Here is a 19,038-nt window from a genome sequence, read left to right as displayed (position 1 = left end):
AGGCGGTTTTGTTAAGCCCCCCTATTATAGAAACTTTTCCGTCGAACATAAGTGGCTGCTGGAGCTCATCAGTTGGCCAGAATGACTTCCAGAATATCGTCCACCGTCGTTTCTGTGCACACGATTAAGGCATATCAGCAAGCGTGTCCGTTTCGATCTCAGTGAAAGAATTACACGCGACGTCACTGCTACACAGTGGTTTGAAATAAACAGAAGCAGGTCAGGAGACAGGGATGTAGATCTTCTGCTATTTGGCTGCCTTGCGTGTAATGAGACTACCAGTCCACAGAATGCAGATTGGCCGAGGCATTCCGAACAAGGGCAGCGGAAGGGGTTTGATGAGGCTCCCTTCAAAACCTGCGTAAACAGTGAAAGCTTACTTGACATAATTATAATTGCGTCTCAGACTACTACAAAGCTGTTTTGGTGAGGCTTAACTGTAGCTGACTGGTCCCTGTTAAATACGAAGACTCCGGAGGACAGAATGGAAATTGATCAGATCTGCGTACCAAAGAAAGCCTCAGCCAGCTTGCCGTTTTCACCATGACTTAGGGTGTTCCCCGCGGCATCCATGACTAAAGTTGCTGTAAAGTAACTGCGTTTATTATGGAATTCACATACTGTCCTCCCGTTGACTTCACGCCCAGATCTATCCTCTAGTTATGGTCATGCCATAACAAAGTGGGCATCGAGATGCACCTGAAGGGGTTGCTAGATCTAGCGGACCCAATCTCACCAACACTTGTCACGAGTCATGAGAACTGATTTATGGCCAAGGATCCGTCGATTACCTCTGCGGTCCTCCTACTGTTTACAGGAGGACTGTTTTGAATTCACTTAGATAACCGTTTGTCGAAATGTACATCCCTGGTCTCGGTCCTTTTTATGGTGTGGCTCACCGTCCGCGCAAATACCAACCCGTGCGACTGCAAGGTGCCAAGGGATCGGAGATCATACCGACGTAGGTCAGTACAGGATTCCAAGGGCCTTCGGCTCTCGTACAAATGGATCTATACTGTGTTCGCTTGCACTGCCGATAGCTAGCATGCTCAGTGGGATCGACAATGGATTGATGACTCGAGGATTGGACAAATTTAAAAGACCATGCCTGGCTCTACTTCAGAGTTGTTGTTGGGCCGGCCATATATAGGTCCCCGTTAGAAGAAGGGGTACATATAGAAATAGGAATGACAAGGAATAGCCTGAGTGGTTGGCAGATTGCTGGCAGAAGAATGGTGTTCAACATATTTAATGAAGGTGGAGAATCTATCGACCGAGATTTGGTCTCAGCCCAACTACTACCATAAGTTTGTTTACATTGGGGTTCTTGGAGGTCAGCTCGATACTGTGAAGTGTAGCATTCTCAACTCAAGGGATCACCGTGAGTATTATAGATAAAGAGACATTTGTGCGAATTTATGTTAGGCTAGTCCATTGGTTTTCGCTTGATACTTGGACAGGTACCTGATTTTTTTCATTCAATTTTATTAAAGCCCGCCAAAGGTTAAAGCCGTGAGTCAAAGATTGTAAGACAATTCCGAAGATGTGTTGGTTCACAGCTAGGCAAGTTTTAGAGTTTAACGCATTGTACTACATAGGAGGGATGCTGCGCTTAAGCAGGCAAAGGGCAGGAACAGGGCGTACGAAGGGGATTACTAAGGCAGTTACGGAGTAAACGGGGCAAACATAATGACTGTGATGTGCTACTTCATGTTGTCAATCCGAAATGATTGAAGCTTTTGTTGTTAACATATTGCAACACCAAGTAATTGGGTAATTGAATCCGCTTGGACGCGCATCCGACGATATGAGTTTGCTGCACATCCTAGATTACCCCCGCCCATCGGAAATCTCCGATTCTACTGTACCTAGAATCCAAGATCTGTGGCCTTCCATGGTGCTGAATGTCCCACACAACAAAGTGTCTCTTGCTTCTGAATATCCTACATCTGACAGTGCTTTAAGCGCTTCTTGTATTATACGTTATCGACGGAAATCGTGGATTTTCAAGTTTTTGCATGTCGGATTATTCAAGGAAAAGAGACCATGCCATTATAATGATATAATCATTAAACATGACCTTTAACAGGGATACAGAAAATGTAACTACAGAATGCAAGGGCTTAGTAAGTTGCATACTATGGCATGTGCGCAGGAATGTCAATTTCCAATTACATGAATCTTTGAAATAAAGAATTTCAAAATATATAGGACATAGAGAACCTATGATCATCACGGTCGTAATACATCTACCTATGCCATTGATCGCAAGCTCCTACATTCCGCAAGGGGTAAGGTACTACTAATATTAAACTTGATTAGAAGACGTGGTGATCGGATCCCTTTTAAGAGGATTGTGCTTTGTGAAGTGTACCATATATTTATTTTGGCTCTTCCCCTTTTTATTAGCCTTGCAACTAGCACATCAGGTGCTCCAATCCAAACATTATCGAAATGATTGGACTACGCTGTCTCCTATTGCTCTTCCATCTCGTAACCTCATGCACCGGGCACCCAAGCACTTTCAAAAGAAAAGACTCAATAATTCTGCCCAGGGCAGATCCCTTCTACGATCCTCCTCCTGGGTATCAAGATACAGCACCAGGCACTATCCTGGGATACAGAGAGGTTCCGCATCCTATCGCCGCAATAGAGCCCTTCAAACTCAGGTTGGCGGGCTCATACCAGGTGCTGTACCGGTCAAGCGACACCTTCGGCAATCCTACAGCGACTGTTACCACAGTCCTCGTTCCCGAGAATGCTGACACCTCCAAGCTCCTATCCTACCAAATCCCAGAGGATGCGGCATCCCCCGCCTGTGCGCCGTCCTTGGTACTTCAAATCGGTCCGACACATAGCGACATTCTATCCAAGCTATCATACGAAAGCCACACAGTCCTCTTCGAGGCAGCCCTAGAGAAGGGTTGGGTTGTATCGATTCCGGACTTTGAAGGTCCCCGTGCTGCCTTCCTGGCCAATCGGCGAGCGGGACATGCAGTGTTAGACGGCATCAGGGCTGTGCTGAAGTCTACGAATTTCACTGGGGTGTCCTCTGACATGTCCGTTTCTATGTGGGGGTACTCTGGCGGAAGCCTTGCGACAGGCTTTGCAGCTGAGTTGCAGCCGTCTTATGCACCCGACTTGGATAATATTGTTGTTGGAGCTGTGATAGGCGGTGTGATCGGAGATATCGAGACAGTGACATATACCGTCAACAAGGGACCTTTCGTGGGGCTAAATTTTGGAGGGTTCAATGGGATTGCGCAGGAGTATCCAGATATCAGGAATTTAATCCAGCAGCAATTGGTGGACGATCCCGCGAAGAGGGAAAAGTTTGAAGCAGCTAACCGCAACTGTTTTCTTGGTAACGTGGTGGAATATGCCTTCGACGACTGCCTCGCATATTTTAAAGATTGGAACATCCTGGGGTATCCACAGTTCCAGCAGGCATTCAAGGACAACAATTTGGGGTCGCGAACCCCGGCCATGCCCATATTCGCTTACAAGGGCTACCTAGATGAGATTAGCCCATCTAGTGGAACGGAGGCTATTGTATCCAAATACTGTGCGTCTGGAGCAGCGGTGGATTATAAGAACGTTTTGACGCATGAGCACGTCCTCCTGCAGATGGACGGATTCCTAGAGCCATTTGCTTGGTTGGAGAAGAGAATGAACGGGGAGCCTATGCAGTCAGGATGCCAGCGAACAGATGAATTGCTTCCGCTCTCAGAGCCAGGATCGTTGGATACTTTGGCTTCGACGGTCAAAGGAGAAGTAGATAATATACTTGAACTCTAGGGAGTCGATAGGTCCACCCAGCTTTTTGCTAGGGACATCGGATGCGAATGGCCTCCTACGGTATTGGAATGCTGGGTTCTGATGAATTACCCACTAGTATAAATTATCACAACTGCGAGAACCAGGGAGCCTAGAGGCAAATTTGAGGAGTAGCAGCGGGAAAATACCGTTCTTAACAGATGTTATAGAGTATAAAAGGCCATGAATTACATCTTAATGAGGTTGTTCTTGCACGTGAAGAACTACGTGATTTACGCGCTTCTAATAGGAAACAGACTCAAAAGCGGAGACGCTCTACTAGGCAGCGTCATATGCCTGAAGGCTATACCATTCAGGAAGGTCAGGAGGGATTCCAGCGTGAAAATGAGGCTCAGGAAGCTCAGGATTCTATCTCTATAGACCCAGCGCTTCGGGCCACGCGTACGAGCTCCACCGCAGTGTTCTAATTGCCATATTCGGGGACATACTAGAGTTAGATGCCCTAATCCACTTAGTAATTAGTTTTTATATAATAATGCAATTGTGTGATTGATAAAGGCCATAGTATTTGGCCCATGGGCAGAAATCTGCGGGTGGTGGCCATCTCGCTTACATGGCCATCTCGTCTACCGAATACGTTAAAATCCGTGCTGTGATAATATTCAGTTATAGTGTGGTCCATCCGCTTTACGTAGGAACACCCATGATCGAAGCCCTAACAAAGGGCAGCACTCACTTCAACCGTCCAGTGTTGCCAGTTGAAAGGGTGGCCCACGAGATAGTACTGCAAATTCTGTCAGGTAGAAGCGGTCAAGTTATTCTGCCGAGAAAGTGGCTGGGTTGCACGGACCCGGCGAGTAAACGGGCGTTTGTGCTGTGCCATGGGTTTATCCGGCGGATCGCGCCGAGGGCGGGATTGGACATTAGTGGATTTCCGAATGGGGCAGAGATGGCGGGTCCTACTTCTGGATGGTAGATGTCTTCTTTGGAAGAGAGTTTAAATGTCTAGTTGTTCTTCATCCTGCCTCGATGCTCAAAGTTCTTGGCGAGGGATAGGAGAGTTCGGCAATGGCGTCATGTTAATACGGGTGCGCGCCCATTGGAACAGGGATTATCGTGCGAATGTGTAACCTCCGCTCATCGCACGTGAAGCTTAGCCACCTGCACCTGAGCCACAATAGAAATTATCAAAAGAGCACGGATAAATCGCTAGGGAAAGGGATATTTCTTTATGATGAGTGGATGAAAATTGCACCCAAGGAGGACTCGGAGGTAATCAATAATTGAAAGTGGCGGCTCATCAATGTGCACCTTGGAAGCACCGTCGATGCTGCGACAACGGGTTTGCCAGATTATTCAAACAATATGGGTTTCTGTGTCTCTAATTGGCATTACTAGCGACCAAGTAACACTCAGCACTGCGATTCCTGGCAACTGCACCTGCCAAACAGATGCTCAGGGCAAAGACGAGAGGGTTTTGGCTAAACAGAAGAGCGTCATGGAGGAGGCTACGGTTAAACCAACTAGGAACTGTGATCCTAGGATCGATCCTATCGCAGGAATAGGTGGTCATAGGGTAGATGAGTCCCTGGAACCTTGGATTCCTGTGAGTACTTATCCTGGAAATGCTATTTCTCAAGACATCGTCTCCTCGGGTTTCTTCGGTCCTAGGTCTAGTATTTCTCAGGGAAAATTGATCCTGGGATGATCTGTCAGAAAAGGTATGTCCCAGAATGAAGATCTTCACCGGATTGTAAGGCCCAGGATCTGTCTTATTCCAGAACCCGTTCGATGCTTACATTAATCTCAGGAATATATCTTCCAAGACCAGTCTGCACCTATATTCTGTACACCAATGTAGTGTAGATCTCTTCGAGCACAGAAGCATTAATAGAATAGTAGGAATTAATATGGCCCTGATTTCACAACATTCAACCGCATACCCGCCTTCTCTCCATCAAGCAGCCGGACCTTTACACGTTTTGCAAGGTCCTCCATTTTTGTTGGATCACCACTTTCCATCAACTTCCGTTGGACGTTTTTATCTAAGTCAGAACAAAGCATGGGAAGAGTCGAAGATTTCCAGGGCGCAAGCCTTTGGTTTCGACTTTGGAATAGTGTCACAACAAAGAAGATCAAAGTCAAAAGAAGTAGGGAAATCGGGAAGGCTATCCATGCCCACTGGACACGGATTTGGGTTTGAGATGTCCACACGATCCCGCGCATGCGTTCACCAGGAATGGGTAAATTTTTTCTGAACTCTGGTGCAATATCAAACTTAAACCCTGCTAGATTGGCCTTGCGTATCTGAACGGTTATTTCCGACGCAATCCGGTCAAAGACTTCTGAAATACCGAGATCTTGTATCGGCTGAAAGAATTCAGGTCTCCGTGGATCTTCGTGGAATGTTTGCTCGCAATCCCAGCTACTTGTATAGTTATAGGAAAGTCTGTCGGACAGCCAGTTTGTTAGGGTGTTTGCGGATTCCAAGTCTATGTTGAAAGGAGATGCCGTCAGATTGCCTTCCTTTGGAGGATTTAATTCAAGATTGTAATCATAGTAGGCTTTAGGATCCCAATAACTGTCAACAACAGCCTCGTGCACATCATTATCCTTGACATGAACTGAGTAGGTATTGACGCAAAAATATAGCGAACACTGAGTTGCTTTCGCTTTTGGGCGAAAATCAATAACCAAGTCGGACTGGCTTTCGTCTTTGATTTCAACTGTCGTAAAGTTGATGAAAGCACTGGCGCCAAAATCATGGTTGGTTCCAAGCAATTCGGTGTGTCTGGACATCGTCCCTACGAGGTTTTCTTCACCGCGTATTGCCCCCTGTACCGTTATTTGCAGTGCTGTCGGGAGGGTGTAATTGAATTGCACAGCTTCCCTGATACCACAGGAAACAGCGCTGTTCGTGCGGGAAAGCAATTTGGTCACATCATTGCAATGGGAGCAAACTGCCAGAGACCGAAATTGTGGAAAATCGCAATTACCGCTTGGACAATATGTTGTGTCAGTACCCCAACTTGTACTAGGGCCTGATGTGTTCAGTAGAGACGTATAGATACCAGACACCATGTCAAAAGGGAGTCCAGCAGTATTAACAGAAGACATGAGGAATGCCTCTGCTTTAGCTGCCGACGCGGGAACATCCGACTCAATGCGGACGTTGTTCACAATTGCCATTTGCTGGACGAGAGGGCCGACGCCAATGGACAAGATCGTAAGTGCCGCACCTAGTGCTGCTAGATTCCTAGAAGCCATCAGATAACGTTATTCTAGGTAAAATCCAGTAGACAAGAGACGTACCGGAATCCTGTCCTGTGTTGAATCAGAAACGCAAGGCAACCTATCGGTCCTCTGCTAGCGAAGTCATAGATATTGATATCCGCTAAGGACCTATCTCTTGTCTTGACATGGATCCATTTTGACTGACTAAGACAGGTGGCCACGACGCCGGTTATGCACGCTGTCAGAACCTGGGCGATGAATGAGAGAATTGAGTTGATCGTGATGCCGAAGGGCCAGTTAGGGAGGTCTTTGCCATTGTATTGCTGAAGAACTATAACAATGGCCGATAAAGTAAAACTGGCAACAAAGAGCAATAATATCTCCCAGATCCACAAATCGTTGAATTTGCTGTCCCATGATTTCATGTTGTTGGGCTTGTCATCGTTCACCTCCTCTTCCCCTGAGAGAGCCAGGTGGTATACACTTTCATTGGGTTCGCGAGAACGGGCTCCTCTGCTTGCAAGCCACGCTTGCTCCATGCACATATCTAATGCTGTATGGAGGAAAGTGTGATATATGAAGGATGTATGGGCGGGTTTGTCGCAGACCGATCCAGATCAGCAGAGTTTCCGGCGACGCCGCTTCAACTTAACACGTATCCTTTAGGGGGCAAAGCAGTGAAAGTAGTTATAGAGGAAGACTCAAAATATTCTAAAATTGAGCACCGGAGATACCCTGGATTTAAAACTCATTTTCTCAGTTGAGAGCAGGGCAGAGCAGGTGGCGGTGCAGAGGCATTGCATTTTGAAGTTTCGCGCCCTGAAAACAGGGATATTTTAGCGTCAGCTTACCAGCACCAGGCAACGGAAATGAATGGAGGACGGCAGGTAGGGCGCTTTACCCAATCTAGGCAATCGTCGGGTAATGTGGCATGCAGAGGATAGGGGCCACTGGGAAGATTTGTTGGGATGGGGAAATCTGTATTTACCCGTGTAGACGATATTTTCGCTTGTTTCTCTAAGTCGGCATGTTATCAGATGAATAATGATCTATCTCGCTACGCTAATTCCTCGTTTCAGGGTTTAAGTCTCGACACACCTTTGATCGCCTTCATCCACGGCTCTAAAGGCAATGTCAGGTGACTCCTGCGGAGCACTTTTTCTGGGGGCAAAGGACGACAAGAAGTAAAATTTCGACGAAGCCCCAATTTGAAGCGCTGAGGGACTTCGAGTCTGCTCAAGTCGGCGATGCTGCAAATGCTCTTATGCATACAGGCAGCGACACTCCTATCCCGGTAACTCAACCAGTTTATACAGTCAACGCCGTTGATTATTAATTAATTCCTGATTCATAAACAGGGCTGGCTTTCGTTATCGCTCTTCGAACTGGCGCGCCTCGTGTGGACTTGGGTTCAGACGAAGCCTCCGTGATCTACCGGAGCGGCCTTTTAAAAGTCGGTCGAGGCGTGTCGACAAGCTTCCATGCTGTTTGGGACCCAGGCACTGGGCAGTGAAGGACGACAGGAATGAGGGAATACAGTATGTCTCAGGAGAGCATTCCAAGCTCCCTGAAAGGAACTTTTTACCTTTCATCATAAAAAAATAGAATGGAAACAAGTCAAGGAAATGTTGCGAGTAGATAATCCTACGGAGTTTCCCCAAAAATAGAGTACATATCTCTCTTCCCAGAGTATCACTCAGCTATTTCAGAAGAGCCGGGCAAGAGCGTAGAAGACAGCGGCAACAAGACTCACAGCGGGCACATGGATTCTGCTTATGGCGGCAACATTGGAGGTAGAAGTAGCAGAGGGTACTCCACCTGAGGTGGTACTGGTGGTGTTCACGTCACCGTGAGTCTTGTGGTCACTCTCCTCCTTACATTGCATCATACCCCTTATCGTCAGGTTCTGATACAACATCAGCCAGCTGCAGTCATCCTCGATATTTCCCGTACTCCGGACTCTGAATGCACCGTAGACATCGTCAAGCTTACTCATCCTGAGCCTGGAGAGACATGTTAGGGTTTTCAACGAGATCGCAGGGAAGGAATACCTACGTGTCAAAGTCACCGTTGAAATCAATGAAGCCAGGAACCTTCTCCAGTGAAGGCAAGGTGATATTCTTTAGGGGATCAAAGTTAGTGATGTTGAAGCCACCATTAACCTGTTGTAGGACGGGCAGGCTAATATTGCTCAGCTGAGTGTTGTTGAAGAAGGTCAGGTCGCCGGCGGAGGTTAGGTTGGGAGCGGAGAGCGATTCGAATTGGCAGTTAGAGAAAGTAAGGGACCCGCTGGTCCTGTGGAGCGAGGGGATGGAGACGTCCTTGACGGAATGGAAGGTCATGTTGGTTCCCGAGCTCAGGCTGAGGAGCTCAACCTCGAGACCGTCGTAGTTGTCAAAGAACTCAGCCTCATCGGTGACATTCATCAGGCTGTTCAGTTTGGCGGACTTCAGGAATTGGTTGGCGCGGATCGTGAGCCGGCTTATTGTCTTCGGAGAGATACCGTTTAGGTTGGCCAATTTCGTGTTCTCGATGTGGACACCACCGGCCTTGGTCACGCCAGCGGTGAACCCCAGTGACTGCAGCGAGGAGAGGGCGACAAGTTCAACCGTACCGAGAACTGTGGTCAGCTGCGAAAATTCAAGAGAGGTCAGGGAAACCGCCTTGAACAACTGTAAGTCGCCTCCGATGGCACTGATGCTGTCCGCGTGCAGCGAGGCGAGGTTCGAACAGTTGTCGCAGGTGATGCTGCCTCTGACCTGCGTGATGCCGCGAAGGTATAGGTTGCCAGAGTAATCCTTGTCAATGTTGATGTCACCGTCGACTGTCGAGCAGTTGGCAAGGATATCGGCATCGCTCTGGGAGGAGATCTTGAAGTCACCACACCCTTAGCGAAGTGAGTGTTCTGTTTGTCATTGGGCGGGTGAGGAACTATTACGCACTGGAAGCGAAAACGACCTGAGTAACCACAACCACAGGCAGAAGATACTTGGAAAAGGCCATTGCAGAAGCAACTCTGGTCGGTGAGTCAGTGGGTGGGTTGAGTATGGGGGAGTTGCCACATATTAAACGTCTGGGGCCCGCAAGGCTTAGATTATGTATTAACAGCCCATACCCCATTTGGCCTAGCTCAGCCAGTAACTATCAGAAGTGGTCAGCATAAACTCGATTAGCCGTCGCTTTATCCCCATCGCTTTCCTAGCTTTTAGGTCTTAGTCCACCTTTACCTACTCACAGGCAATGGCGGATTGGTACAATTATATAGAGGAAAAAATTGTCGATATACCTTATCGAAGTCTACCTTATCAATTGAATTGCTGCTCCACAATCGCTATGCAACCAAAATTTAGTTGAAGAGTGGCTAGGGCTATGTCATACACTTTCAGTCCAGCATTTAAGCGGACTGGACTGAGCAGGGATTTGGGCACTGGGTGAAACTGCAGTCTACCATATCTATATGACATACCGTCAGCCTGTGCTAAATATTGCCTGGCTGTTAAATGTCATGTCGATGAAACTAAAAGGCGAATGCTCACTTCATGTTTCAGGATAGTTTTACAATCTCACATAGCCTTTGGTGTAGGCGCTGTAAAATTGAGTCGTTTGGTATGGAAACATCCAATGTGGAGAAAGGAGTGGTTTTTGACCAATAATAATTGAAACTTTATAGAAGATATTGTTGGTTGGGTTTCATATATTGAATCTATGTACGATGCTGCGTAATCCGCGGTATCCAAGGTCATGCATGAAATGAGCGTTGAGTCGTGGAATTACCTATCTTGAGTTAATACTTTCATTTGCTCAGTCAAAGGCCTGAGCTCTGGCGGTATCAGCCTTGCCTTGGCGTGGTTGCGCTCGGATACAAGGCTAGCGGTAGCGGCTGACAACCATCATCATTGCCACCCCCTATGTTCTACCCCGGCCCTAGTGCCTCGAGTCCAGTCTTCAGCAGATCTTTCATCTCAGTTCTTCCAGACTCGGGTTTGTCGCAGGCATGTGTATAGGGTCATCATCTTAAAATAAAATCCCTAGGGCCGAGACTGATCCCCCTATCGACGTTTAATTTCTCCATGCCAGTGGAAAACATCCCGAGGTTCTATTATGATAGCAACTGTGTACCAGTGGCAGTGCTCTTGTCTAGTTTGATGATCGGCTGGTCGTTTCCACCTGGGCGGATGTCTATCGCTTCATTGCGGCACTCAACGTGTATCTGTCGCCTCCTGTCGCCGTGACAGGAACGTGTTTCTAACCTGGTAATCTGCAGTACGACATCTTTGAGCTTTTTCTCCAGGATGCGAAGGATGCGCAACTGCAAAGGTCGCAGGAGTACGGTACCCACACAGACTTTTAGACCTCGCCAAAACGCAGGTTGGGTTGGGTTTTCGTTTTCTGAGCCCGCCCATGGGCTACCCAGGCTGGGTTTCGGGGTCCCCAACCCGCCCATGGGTTCTTGGCGGGTACCCACGGGCTACCCACGCTACCCAAAGTTTGTATAATTTTAGCATAATTGTGATTAGTCATTTGATGTATTTTTGATACAAAAACTGTGTCACAGTTTACCAGCTCTATGTTCTTCGTAGAATAGCAGTCCAATTATATATATTCGAGCTGCACTCTTTCAAGACTGTATAGTATACCAGATCGCGCCCCAGTTCTCCGACAGATAGGGTGTTTAACAGACTAATGCTGCCCTAATGGGCCTCCTATTTCTATACACCTTAATTCGCACCAAAAAAAAGTCGTCTAACTACTGTTTCCTTTGACATTCGTATATGGATTTCATGGGTTCTTTGGGTCTGAATGGGTTTTGGGTACCCATTCGTACGGCGACGCGGTCTAACGCGCCCTTAATAGATATGTCCAAAATCCACAAAGGGGAAAAAAGAAAAAAAAAAAAAAAACCTAGGAACACAGAGCGGGTATTCTCACCATCCTCAGAAAATGGACACTTTTTAGCTATTAATTTAAGAATCATACAGCATAACCGTCAGCCATACGCCATGGCCTCATCAAGTTCTACCTCAGCAAGGCTAACGTCCTATCCATTTAGCTCTCTGCCGTCAATTGCGCTGCCATCAGATTCTATCCCGTCGTCCGATCTGCCCTCATCAGTATGTCATGATTGTCCTATTCAAATTTATCGAGGCCTTTAAGAACTTGGATATGGACTGACATAGGCTGAAGCCATTCCTTAGTCCAAGACCGAGCCATATCTTCTCTTGGGGTGATCCTCCGATAAGCCTCAAGCGTGTCGGCCCTGACCGGAAAAAGAAATTGCACGGTCCCCATTAAGGGAGCAACCTAAGCGATGCGTTACTTGACTTGTTACGAGAGTGCCAACTCGTAGATCGAGTCTTTACGGTGACCACGGATAATGCAACTAATAATGATACTTTGATTCGGGGCTTACAGGATGTATTACTTGCTACAGGTGCAATCAACTCCCGCGACTCTATTATCCATGTCCCTTGCATGGCTCATGTCATCATGTCATCCAACTATGCCTTAAACAACTCTTGGGGCATATAAAATCAGCGGTTAAGAACGAGGAAGTCAGCACCTTATGGTCAGACTCCCAAGCCAGCTTTCTCAACGATTCGGCGGATTGTGGGGATGTCGCCCATACACTTGCGAAGGTTTGTATCTGCGTAGAAATCCAACTAACTATGCTAAGAACTCTATTCAGGTCTGGTCACTTGCAGTCTTTATTTATGCCAGCCTGCAGCGACGGGACGCGTTTACCTCCCTGCAGCCTGTTTATGACCAGATTTTCCCACTACAGGACGTGCAAACGCGCTGGAATTCAACGTTTTTAATGCTTCAACGAGCGCGGAAACTGCGCAACAGTTTTATCGGTATTGTACAGACCATGATTACGCGCAATTCAAGATTAGCGATATTGAATCGCGACAAATCGATTACCTTCTCCAACTGACAAAGCCCTTCTTCCAATTCACGATGGCCCTTATGAAAACAAGGGACGTGACTATCCATAGTGTTTTTCTAGTCTATAGAAAGCTCCTGGAACATATCGAAAAGCCCACACGGAGTCTGAGCAGGAAGACAAACCCGTGAAAAAGGGCTATGCACGATGCCTTGCTGGCAGCTAAACAGAAATTAAGGGAATATTATGACAAGACTTACCAGGACCATGGATTCCTGTACGCCACGGGGACAATTCTTGCCCCGCAGTATAAGCTCTCGGCTTTCGGTGACACGGAGTACTCTCAATGCCATAGTGAAACATTGAAATACTATGGAGGCTACCTGAGGAGGGGCTTTCACCAATACCAACAGCAGATCCCAGATCACCACAAGACATCAGTCTCAGCAACAGACATCGGAGTTAGACCAGCTGCTTGTGCCGTGTACCTCTTTGTCTAGTAATAGGGCCAAACTGGACGAGGTTGATCGGTACCTTCAGGAAGGTGAGAACTTGACCCGTCTTTATTCTACTTTTGACCGGCAATTAACCTGTCTAGGAGTTGTGTCGCTTCCGCCGAGGGCGTACTGGAAGGAACACGAGCGCGACTTTCCTATTCTCTCACGCCTGGCACGCGATCTTCTCGCCGTGCAAGCTACTGGCGCAGGTGTCGAACGCCTCTTCAACAGCGCTAGAGATATCTGTCACTATTGCCGAGGTTTTCTGAACGAAAAGACCATCCAGGACTTGATGATGTACATGTGTGCCCAGAAGTTCTCCCTGGACAGTCAGCAATTCAGTCATCTCGAAAAAATGATGCCAGAGGCGGATATCCAAGTAGCCTATGAAGAGGAGCTTGCGATTAAAGCAACTGACGATGAGTTTGATGTTATAAGTGACTGCGAAGAAGAGGAACTGGAAAGTATAGGAGCCAGTGACCAGGCTATACAATTAGAAGAGTCAGACAGCGAGCTAGAAGTGTCAGGAATCAGAGGTCCATCTAGGAGCGTCTCTGAGGAGCTAGATAGAGAAGATGAGGGAACATCGCTCCCACCACCCCTTGTCCAGCTTCGCGAGAGATCACAGAAACGATCACCTGGAAGGGTTACAGTGCCATCAAGCAGATTGCAAGGGTATGAGCTATATTAGGGCTAGAACAAAATTAGTAGCCAGCTTATTATAATGTCGTGTTATTCAAATATAGCTGGTTTCGGACTCCTCAGTCGCCTTCCTAATCTATACCAAGGACTAAACCTAGTAATACAAAATTCTTTCGAAAATTACTGCACAACTTAATGCTTGAAGTCACATGACATTATTTGCTTCTGCGGGTTACTTGGCAACCCATCTGGGTTTGTGTGTCGGGTTATGAAAATCCAAACCCAGCCCATTGGGCTGGGTTCTTGGCAGGTCCCCATGGGCTTGGGCGGGCTTTGGCGAGACTAGGTAGGACGGGGGCTTTGGCGAGCTCTACTTAGGAGGGACGATCCGGGCGAGGTCTACTGGAGGGCATTAGCTATATATAATCTAGCGAAAAGAGACGACCTGGTTGACTCGTGTTGCGAGGATGCCTTCGGGCGGCCCCGGTACGGACCGGGCCGAAACACGAGCTCCTGAACCTGCCGACCGAGCGGAAGAAAAATCACCACCGCGGATTCGACCGAAACGCACAATCAGACCACCAACCAGCTATGCTCGCGAGCAAGAAGAAGAAAACGAAGCCAGCAACCCACGCTCCAAGAGAAAACGAAATAATGAGAGCCGGCAGAGCGTGAGGCAACAACCCCTGACGACGTGTCGGCAGACGGCGAGGGACTCGAGTCAACGAAGCGGCTCAAAGAACTCATCGAGCTCAGAAAAGAGCTTAAGAGAAGGGATGAAGCTCACCACGAGGAACTACAAACTGTTAAAGCCGAGTTTAAAGCGGCCCTGGCGGAAGTGCGACAAGAACTCAGAGATCTTAAAAACACGACAACCTTAACGCCGCAAGATAGCCCCGAACAAGGAAGAGAACTGCATCCAAGTCAACACGAAAGCGAACAACAATGAAGAGGAGGACGAAGGCGAAAATACATTCAAGAGGCATTTACCACCTAGAACAGCGGTCGCGCACATTCAAAACGCACTTGCCGCCGCAAGCGAGACAAAGGACATACGAGTCCTAGGCGTGGGGACCACCAGAACTGGATATGTGATACGGTTTGAAGACAAGTTTCAAGCGGAGACAGCAAGATCCAACACAAAGTGGCTCGAAGAACTCGGCAATGACACCAAACTGGCCCGACCACGATTTGGGGCCGTGGCACACAGAACGCCAACTGAAGACTTTCTATCACCAGAAATTGAACGAACCTTTATTGGCAAGATCATGGAAGAAAATAGCATGACACAACGCGGCTATCGGATCAGCCAGGTAGCGTGGCTGAAGCCAAGAGACAAACCGATAGGCCAACATGGTTCATTGGCTATCTGGTTCGACGCACGGGAGGCGGCCGAATGGACGATGGACAACGGGCTCCTGGTCGGACAAAGATATATTGGCAGCCTCGTGCCATACCGGTTGAAAGAGAGACAATGCTACCGATGCCAGGCATTTGGCCACCTCGCCTGGGCCTGCAAGGAGAAGGCGAGATGCGGGCACTGCGCGGCTGAGCACGAGCTACGACACCGTCCTATCGGCGTGACGGCTCGGTGCCTTGACTGCAGTGGAGAGCACCCAACCAACGACCGAAGCTGCCACAGCCCGGCCAACCCCCCCCCAACCTCCTTTACACAATGATAGCACCAAACTTGCGCCTACTTCAATTGAACATTTGGAGATCGAGGTCAGGCAGGGAGGCCCTGATAAACGACCTCCGAACCCAAACCTAGACATACTCATCCAAGAACCACCGCTCACGACGTACAACACACATGTGAACCACAGAGCCTGGCATCTCTACCAACCAACTTGCCTAGACGACATCCCCAAGAAGCGCAGTTTACTCTACGTAAGCAGAAGCATCTCAACAACGTCACATCGGCAGATACAATGCAACCACCCTGATGTCACAGCAGTCAAGCTGTGGACCAAGCAACAGCAACACTAATATTCTCCATGCATGTCCCGTACATGGACTACAGCCAAAACTACGAAGAGGCCTCAGTTCAGCCCATGCTGAAGGAGATCGAGACCTGCATCCGACAAGCGACAGATACCACAACCAAGTTAACCACGATTATCATGGCAGGGGACTTCAACCGCCACCACCCAATGTGGTGCAAGGATCGCGTCCATCATGGGGCAATCGAACTAGCCGAAGAACTAGTCAACTTTTTTCCAGAAACATGGACTCCAGTCGTGCCTGCCCCTAGGCACCCCCACGTACTGGTCTATGAGCCATCCCGGGAGCCACTCGACTATCGATCTCACTGTAACGGACACACCGGGAAAGCTTGAGAAGTGTCACCTGTACCACGACCACTATGGATCGGACCACCGGGCAACCTATTCCGAGTGGTCCCCCCAGCCGGCCCGCAACACCGACCGCAAACCTCGAAAAGCGTACGACCCTGCAGGCTGGAGACGGATCGGAGAATCTGTCCAAGCTCGGGTTGGGACAGAAGACCCAGTGAAACTCAGTCCATGCGGAACCTGAATTGGACCAAATGATTGACTGGGAGCAAGGAGCGTTTGCAGAAGGTGAAGTTGATGGTAGGCTTTACGGTCCGGCAGAGCCAGTAAAATGTGAGCCATCGATGATCCTTCCGACAAGAGCTGCAAGGAAAATACCAGCGTAGGACCGAAGAAAACTAGACCAGCTCTACATGATCACTGCGATGACCGGTCATTTCATCGAAACACGGTCACGACAGAGACGGAGATTTGCCGCCATTTTTGTAGAAAAAAGAATATTTGACCAAAATAATCATGACATGAATGGTTACTGTAAGGCTATTGCCCGGGCCAGATGGAGTGAGACTAGGAGATTGACCGTCAGAAATGCCCGTCGTCCGTCCGGTTATACTGAACATTATTCTGGACCGCGGCCGTCTTCCAATTAACACACACATCGGTTTATGCGTGATAGATCACCCTACTGGTATGTAGATGCAGACTTTCGCTAGGTACGCGACTCGCTAGCGAGACGGCAGTCAAGCATCTGGGCCATTACAGTACTGAACGTTTTTTTAAAAAAGTATAGATGATCGGGCGATATCTTTCCAAGGGAGGTAAGTAAGTGGATTGGCCGTGTCGGTATAAAACGATGTCCAGTAAACACGACCATTCGTGTCGCGTTGCATAAAATGAATATCAGGTGAATGGCTGGCCAAAAAAGGGGAAGACGGTTGAATGCGAAGAAGACTGCATTCATGCGCCCGGGCGTTCTGTAGAGCACCTAACAAAACTAAACATCTGCTCACTGCCTTGGCTCATGTCATTAAAATTCACGGCATAGTCTCTACAGTACATATGGGTCAGCTCTAGATCTTAATTTGCACGCTATCTGGCCAACAGATCGTGAACTTCACCGGAGCAGACTGATGTGATGCGCAGGAAGAATGAATTGTTACTATTCACATCAGAAAACATGAAGGGTTATATATATATATATATATAAGATGAATGTATATTGGATTTCCAGCCAGTCTGATTCAATACAGAATGAATTCCGCGTACGAAGCTCTGTCTATTCGGTACGTTTGGTCTCTCGAACCCATATTGTATTATGAAATGTCCATTTCCGCTTTCTTGCTCTGTATGGCTTTCCCTAACCAAATTGAATATAGTATTATGATTTGGTAGAGGCAGATGCTACGGGTTCTTTGGCCAGTCCATCAGTCCATCATGGCGTGAGGAAGAACCACGAACGTGGGGGTGATTGGAGCTTCGAAAATGCTCTCATCGTCACCCAGTGTATCCAGCCCAGACTAGAGCAGACAGAAATTTCTACAAGTTGCAGGTGAACGATATTGCACCTCGACCGATCCGATGAGCCTTGCCATCAATAGGCGCTGGGGGACAGAAGACGGACATCATCATACTAATGTAGACTGCGATGCGGTTGTCTCGAAGATCATGGCTGGAGGTGGCAGTAATATGTTCCCGTCACTTCCTCGTGACCAATTGATAGTAGGAGACTCCCGGCTTCAGGTTCCTGCCCTGTTAGTCTAATGCCTCCAGTCAAGGGAAGATACTTAAATAAATGCCCAGGCGTGCTTGAGAGAGTAAGTGCTTAGATTATTCTTTTTGATCGCTGCCTACGTCGATCAACACAACCGGTTCCCGCCATGAATTCTGTGGCGCTGAGCGTTTCAGTCGGGACACGGGGAGGACCAAACAACTCTTGGGCGCAAATTGAACTGCTGCCCCCACCAAGCGTTATCGACACGTTCACCAGCGCAGAAACCTGAATTCGTTTTGCTGCGCCGTCTTTGATTCGGGTCTGCGATAATCACAGCGTAAGCACTAGGTATGGAAGACATAATCACCAGTGGGGGTGCAAAAGTGTTAACACCCCCTTTTCGCGCTAAAATGACCGCCTTCTTATTTAGGTATAGACCGCGCTAGCTAAACCTCTCTGCCTAGTACTTAGTATACCAGCCCTCCGCGCGTAATATAGCCTCCACACGATGAGGCATAGTATTCGATAGATTCTGCAGAACCCTCTTATCTATAGCATACCAGGCCTCCTTAGCCGCCTCTATCAGACGATCTAGAGTATCCTGAGTATTAGGCGCTCGCTTAAGCTCAGGATAGCGCTTATAAATAATTGCCTTTATAAGTGCCCATAGATTCTTAATTGGATTTAAATCAGGCGAATAAGGTGGCCATATTATGACTTCTATACCTATCTTATTAAGCAGACGTCTAATAATATGTGTAGTATGTACAGACGCGCCGTTGTGTATGAATATATCGCCTGGTCTAACTAGTTCTGGCAACCATGCCTCGTATATATAAGATATAACCTATGCAGTAACGTCTCTACGTGTAGCTTCAGGATCTCCGTCAAGAGATATAAGACTAGTCCGTTTATCGAAGCTAAAGCTAGCCTAAAATATCTGCTTTACGCCCTTTCCGTAGCGTATAGCATGGATATTATGCTTAATTATCTGACGAA

General features: G+C 47.9%; 5 protein-coding genes across 5 annotated transcripts; 2 read left to right on the top strand and 3 right to left on the bottom strand.

Annotated features, from left to right (window-relative positions):
* Nucleotides 1-2,454: 2,454 nt before the first annotated feature.
* BDV59DRAFT_196717 (secretory lipase-domain-containing protein) lies at nucleotides 2,455-3,798 on the top strand (the record flags this gene model as incomplete). The annotated part of the gene is made up of 1 exon (XM_073692763.1): nucleotides 2,455-3,798. One exon carries the CDS (start codon nucleotides 2,455-2,457, stop codon nucleotides 3,796-3,798), a length of 1,344 nt encoding a protein of 447 aa, XP_073542897.1.
* A 1,746-nt stretch (nucleotides 3,799-5,544) lies between these two features.
* BDV59DRAFT_148904 (DUF3176 domain-containing protein) lies at nucleotides 5,545-7,825 on the bottom strand. The gene is made up of 2 exons (XM_073687328.1): nucleotides 7,090-7,825; nucleotides 5,545-7,033 (listed from the first exon to the last, which is right to left on the bottom strand). Exons 1-2 carry the CDS (start codon nucleotides 7,554-7,556, stop codon nucleotides 5,683-5,685), a joined length of 1,818 nt encoding a protein of 605 aa, XP_073542896.1. The 5' UTR covers nucleotides 7,557-7,825; the 3' UTR covers nucleotides 5,545-5,682.
* A 197-nt stretch (nucleotides 7,826-8,022) lies between these two features.
* On the top strand, nucleotides 8,023-8,626 carry BDV59DRAFT_189242 (uncharacterized protein). Its single transcript, XM_073691568.1, has 2 exons — nucleotides 8,023-8,305; nucleotides 8,370-8,626. Exons 1-2 carry the CDS (start codon nucleotides 8,259-8,261, stop codon nucleotides 8,614-8,616), a joined length of 294 nt encoding a protein of 97 aa, XP_073542895.1. The 5' UTR covers nucleotides 8,023-8,258; the 3' UTR covers nucleotides 8,617-8,626.
* BDV59DRAFT_189241 (protein ecm33) lies at nucleotides 8,627-10,062 on the bottom strand. Its single transcript, XM_073691567.1, has 3 exons — nucleotides 9,954-10,062; nucleotides 9,067-9,898; nucleotides 8,627-9,014 (listed from the first exon to the last, which is right to left on the bottom strand). Exons 1-3 carry the CDS (start codon nucleotides 10,012-10,014, stop codon nucleotides 8,717-8,719), a joined length of 1,191 nt encoding a protein of 396 aa, XP_073542894.1. The 5' UTR covers nucleotides 10,015-10,062; the 3' UTR covers nucleotides 8,627-8,716.
* A 3,055-nt stretch (nucleotides 10,063-13,117) lies between these two features.
* Nucleotides 13,118-13,738, bottom strand: BDV59DRAFT_196714 (uncharacterized protein; the record flags this gene model as incomplete). The annotated part of the gene is made up of 4 exons (XM_073692762.1): nucleotides 13,118-13,265; nucleotides 13,324-13,383; nucleotides 13,468-13,521; nucleotides 13,560-13,738. The coding sequence occupies 4 exons, from the start codon at nucleotides 13,736-13,738 to the stop codon at nucleotides 13,118-13,120; spliced, it is 441 nt and encodes a 146-aa protein (XP_073542893.1).
* Between the last annotated feature and the right edge of the window lie 5,300 nt (nucleotides 13,739-19,038).

This window comes from Aspergillus ambiguus, assembly GCF_047715705.1.
Source record: "Aspergillus ambiguus strain CBS 117.58 unplaced genomic scaffold BDV59scaffold_63, whole genome shotgun sequence".
Lineage (NCBI taxonomy): Eukaryota > Fungi > Ascomycota > Eurotiomycetes > Eurotiales > Aspergillaceae > Aspergillus > Aspergillus ambiguus.
This window is presented reverse-complemented; position numbering and strand designations above follow the sequence as displayed.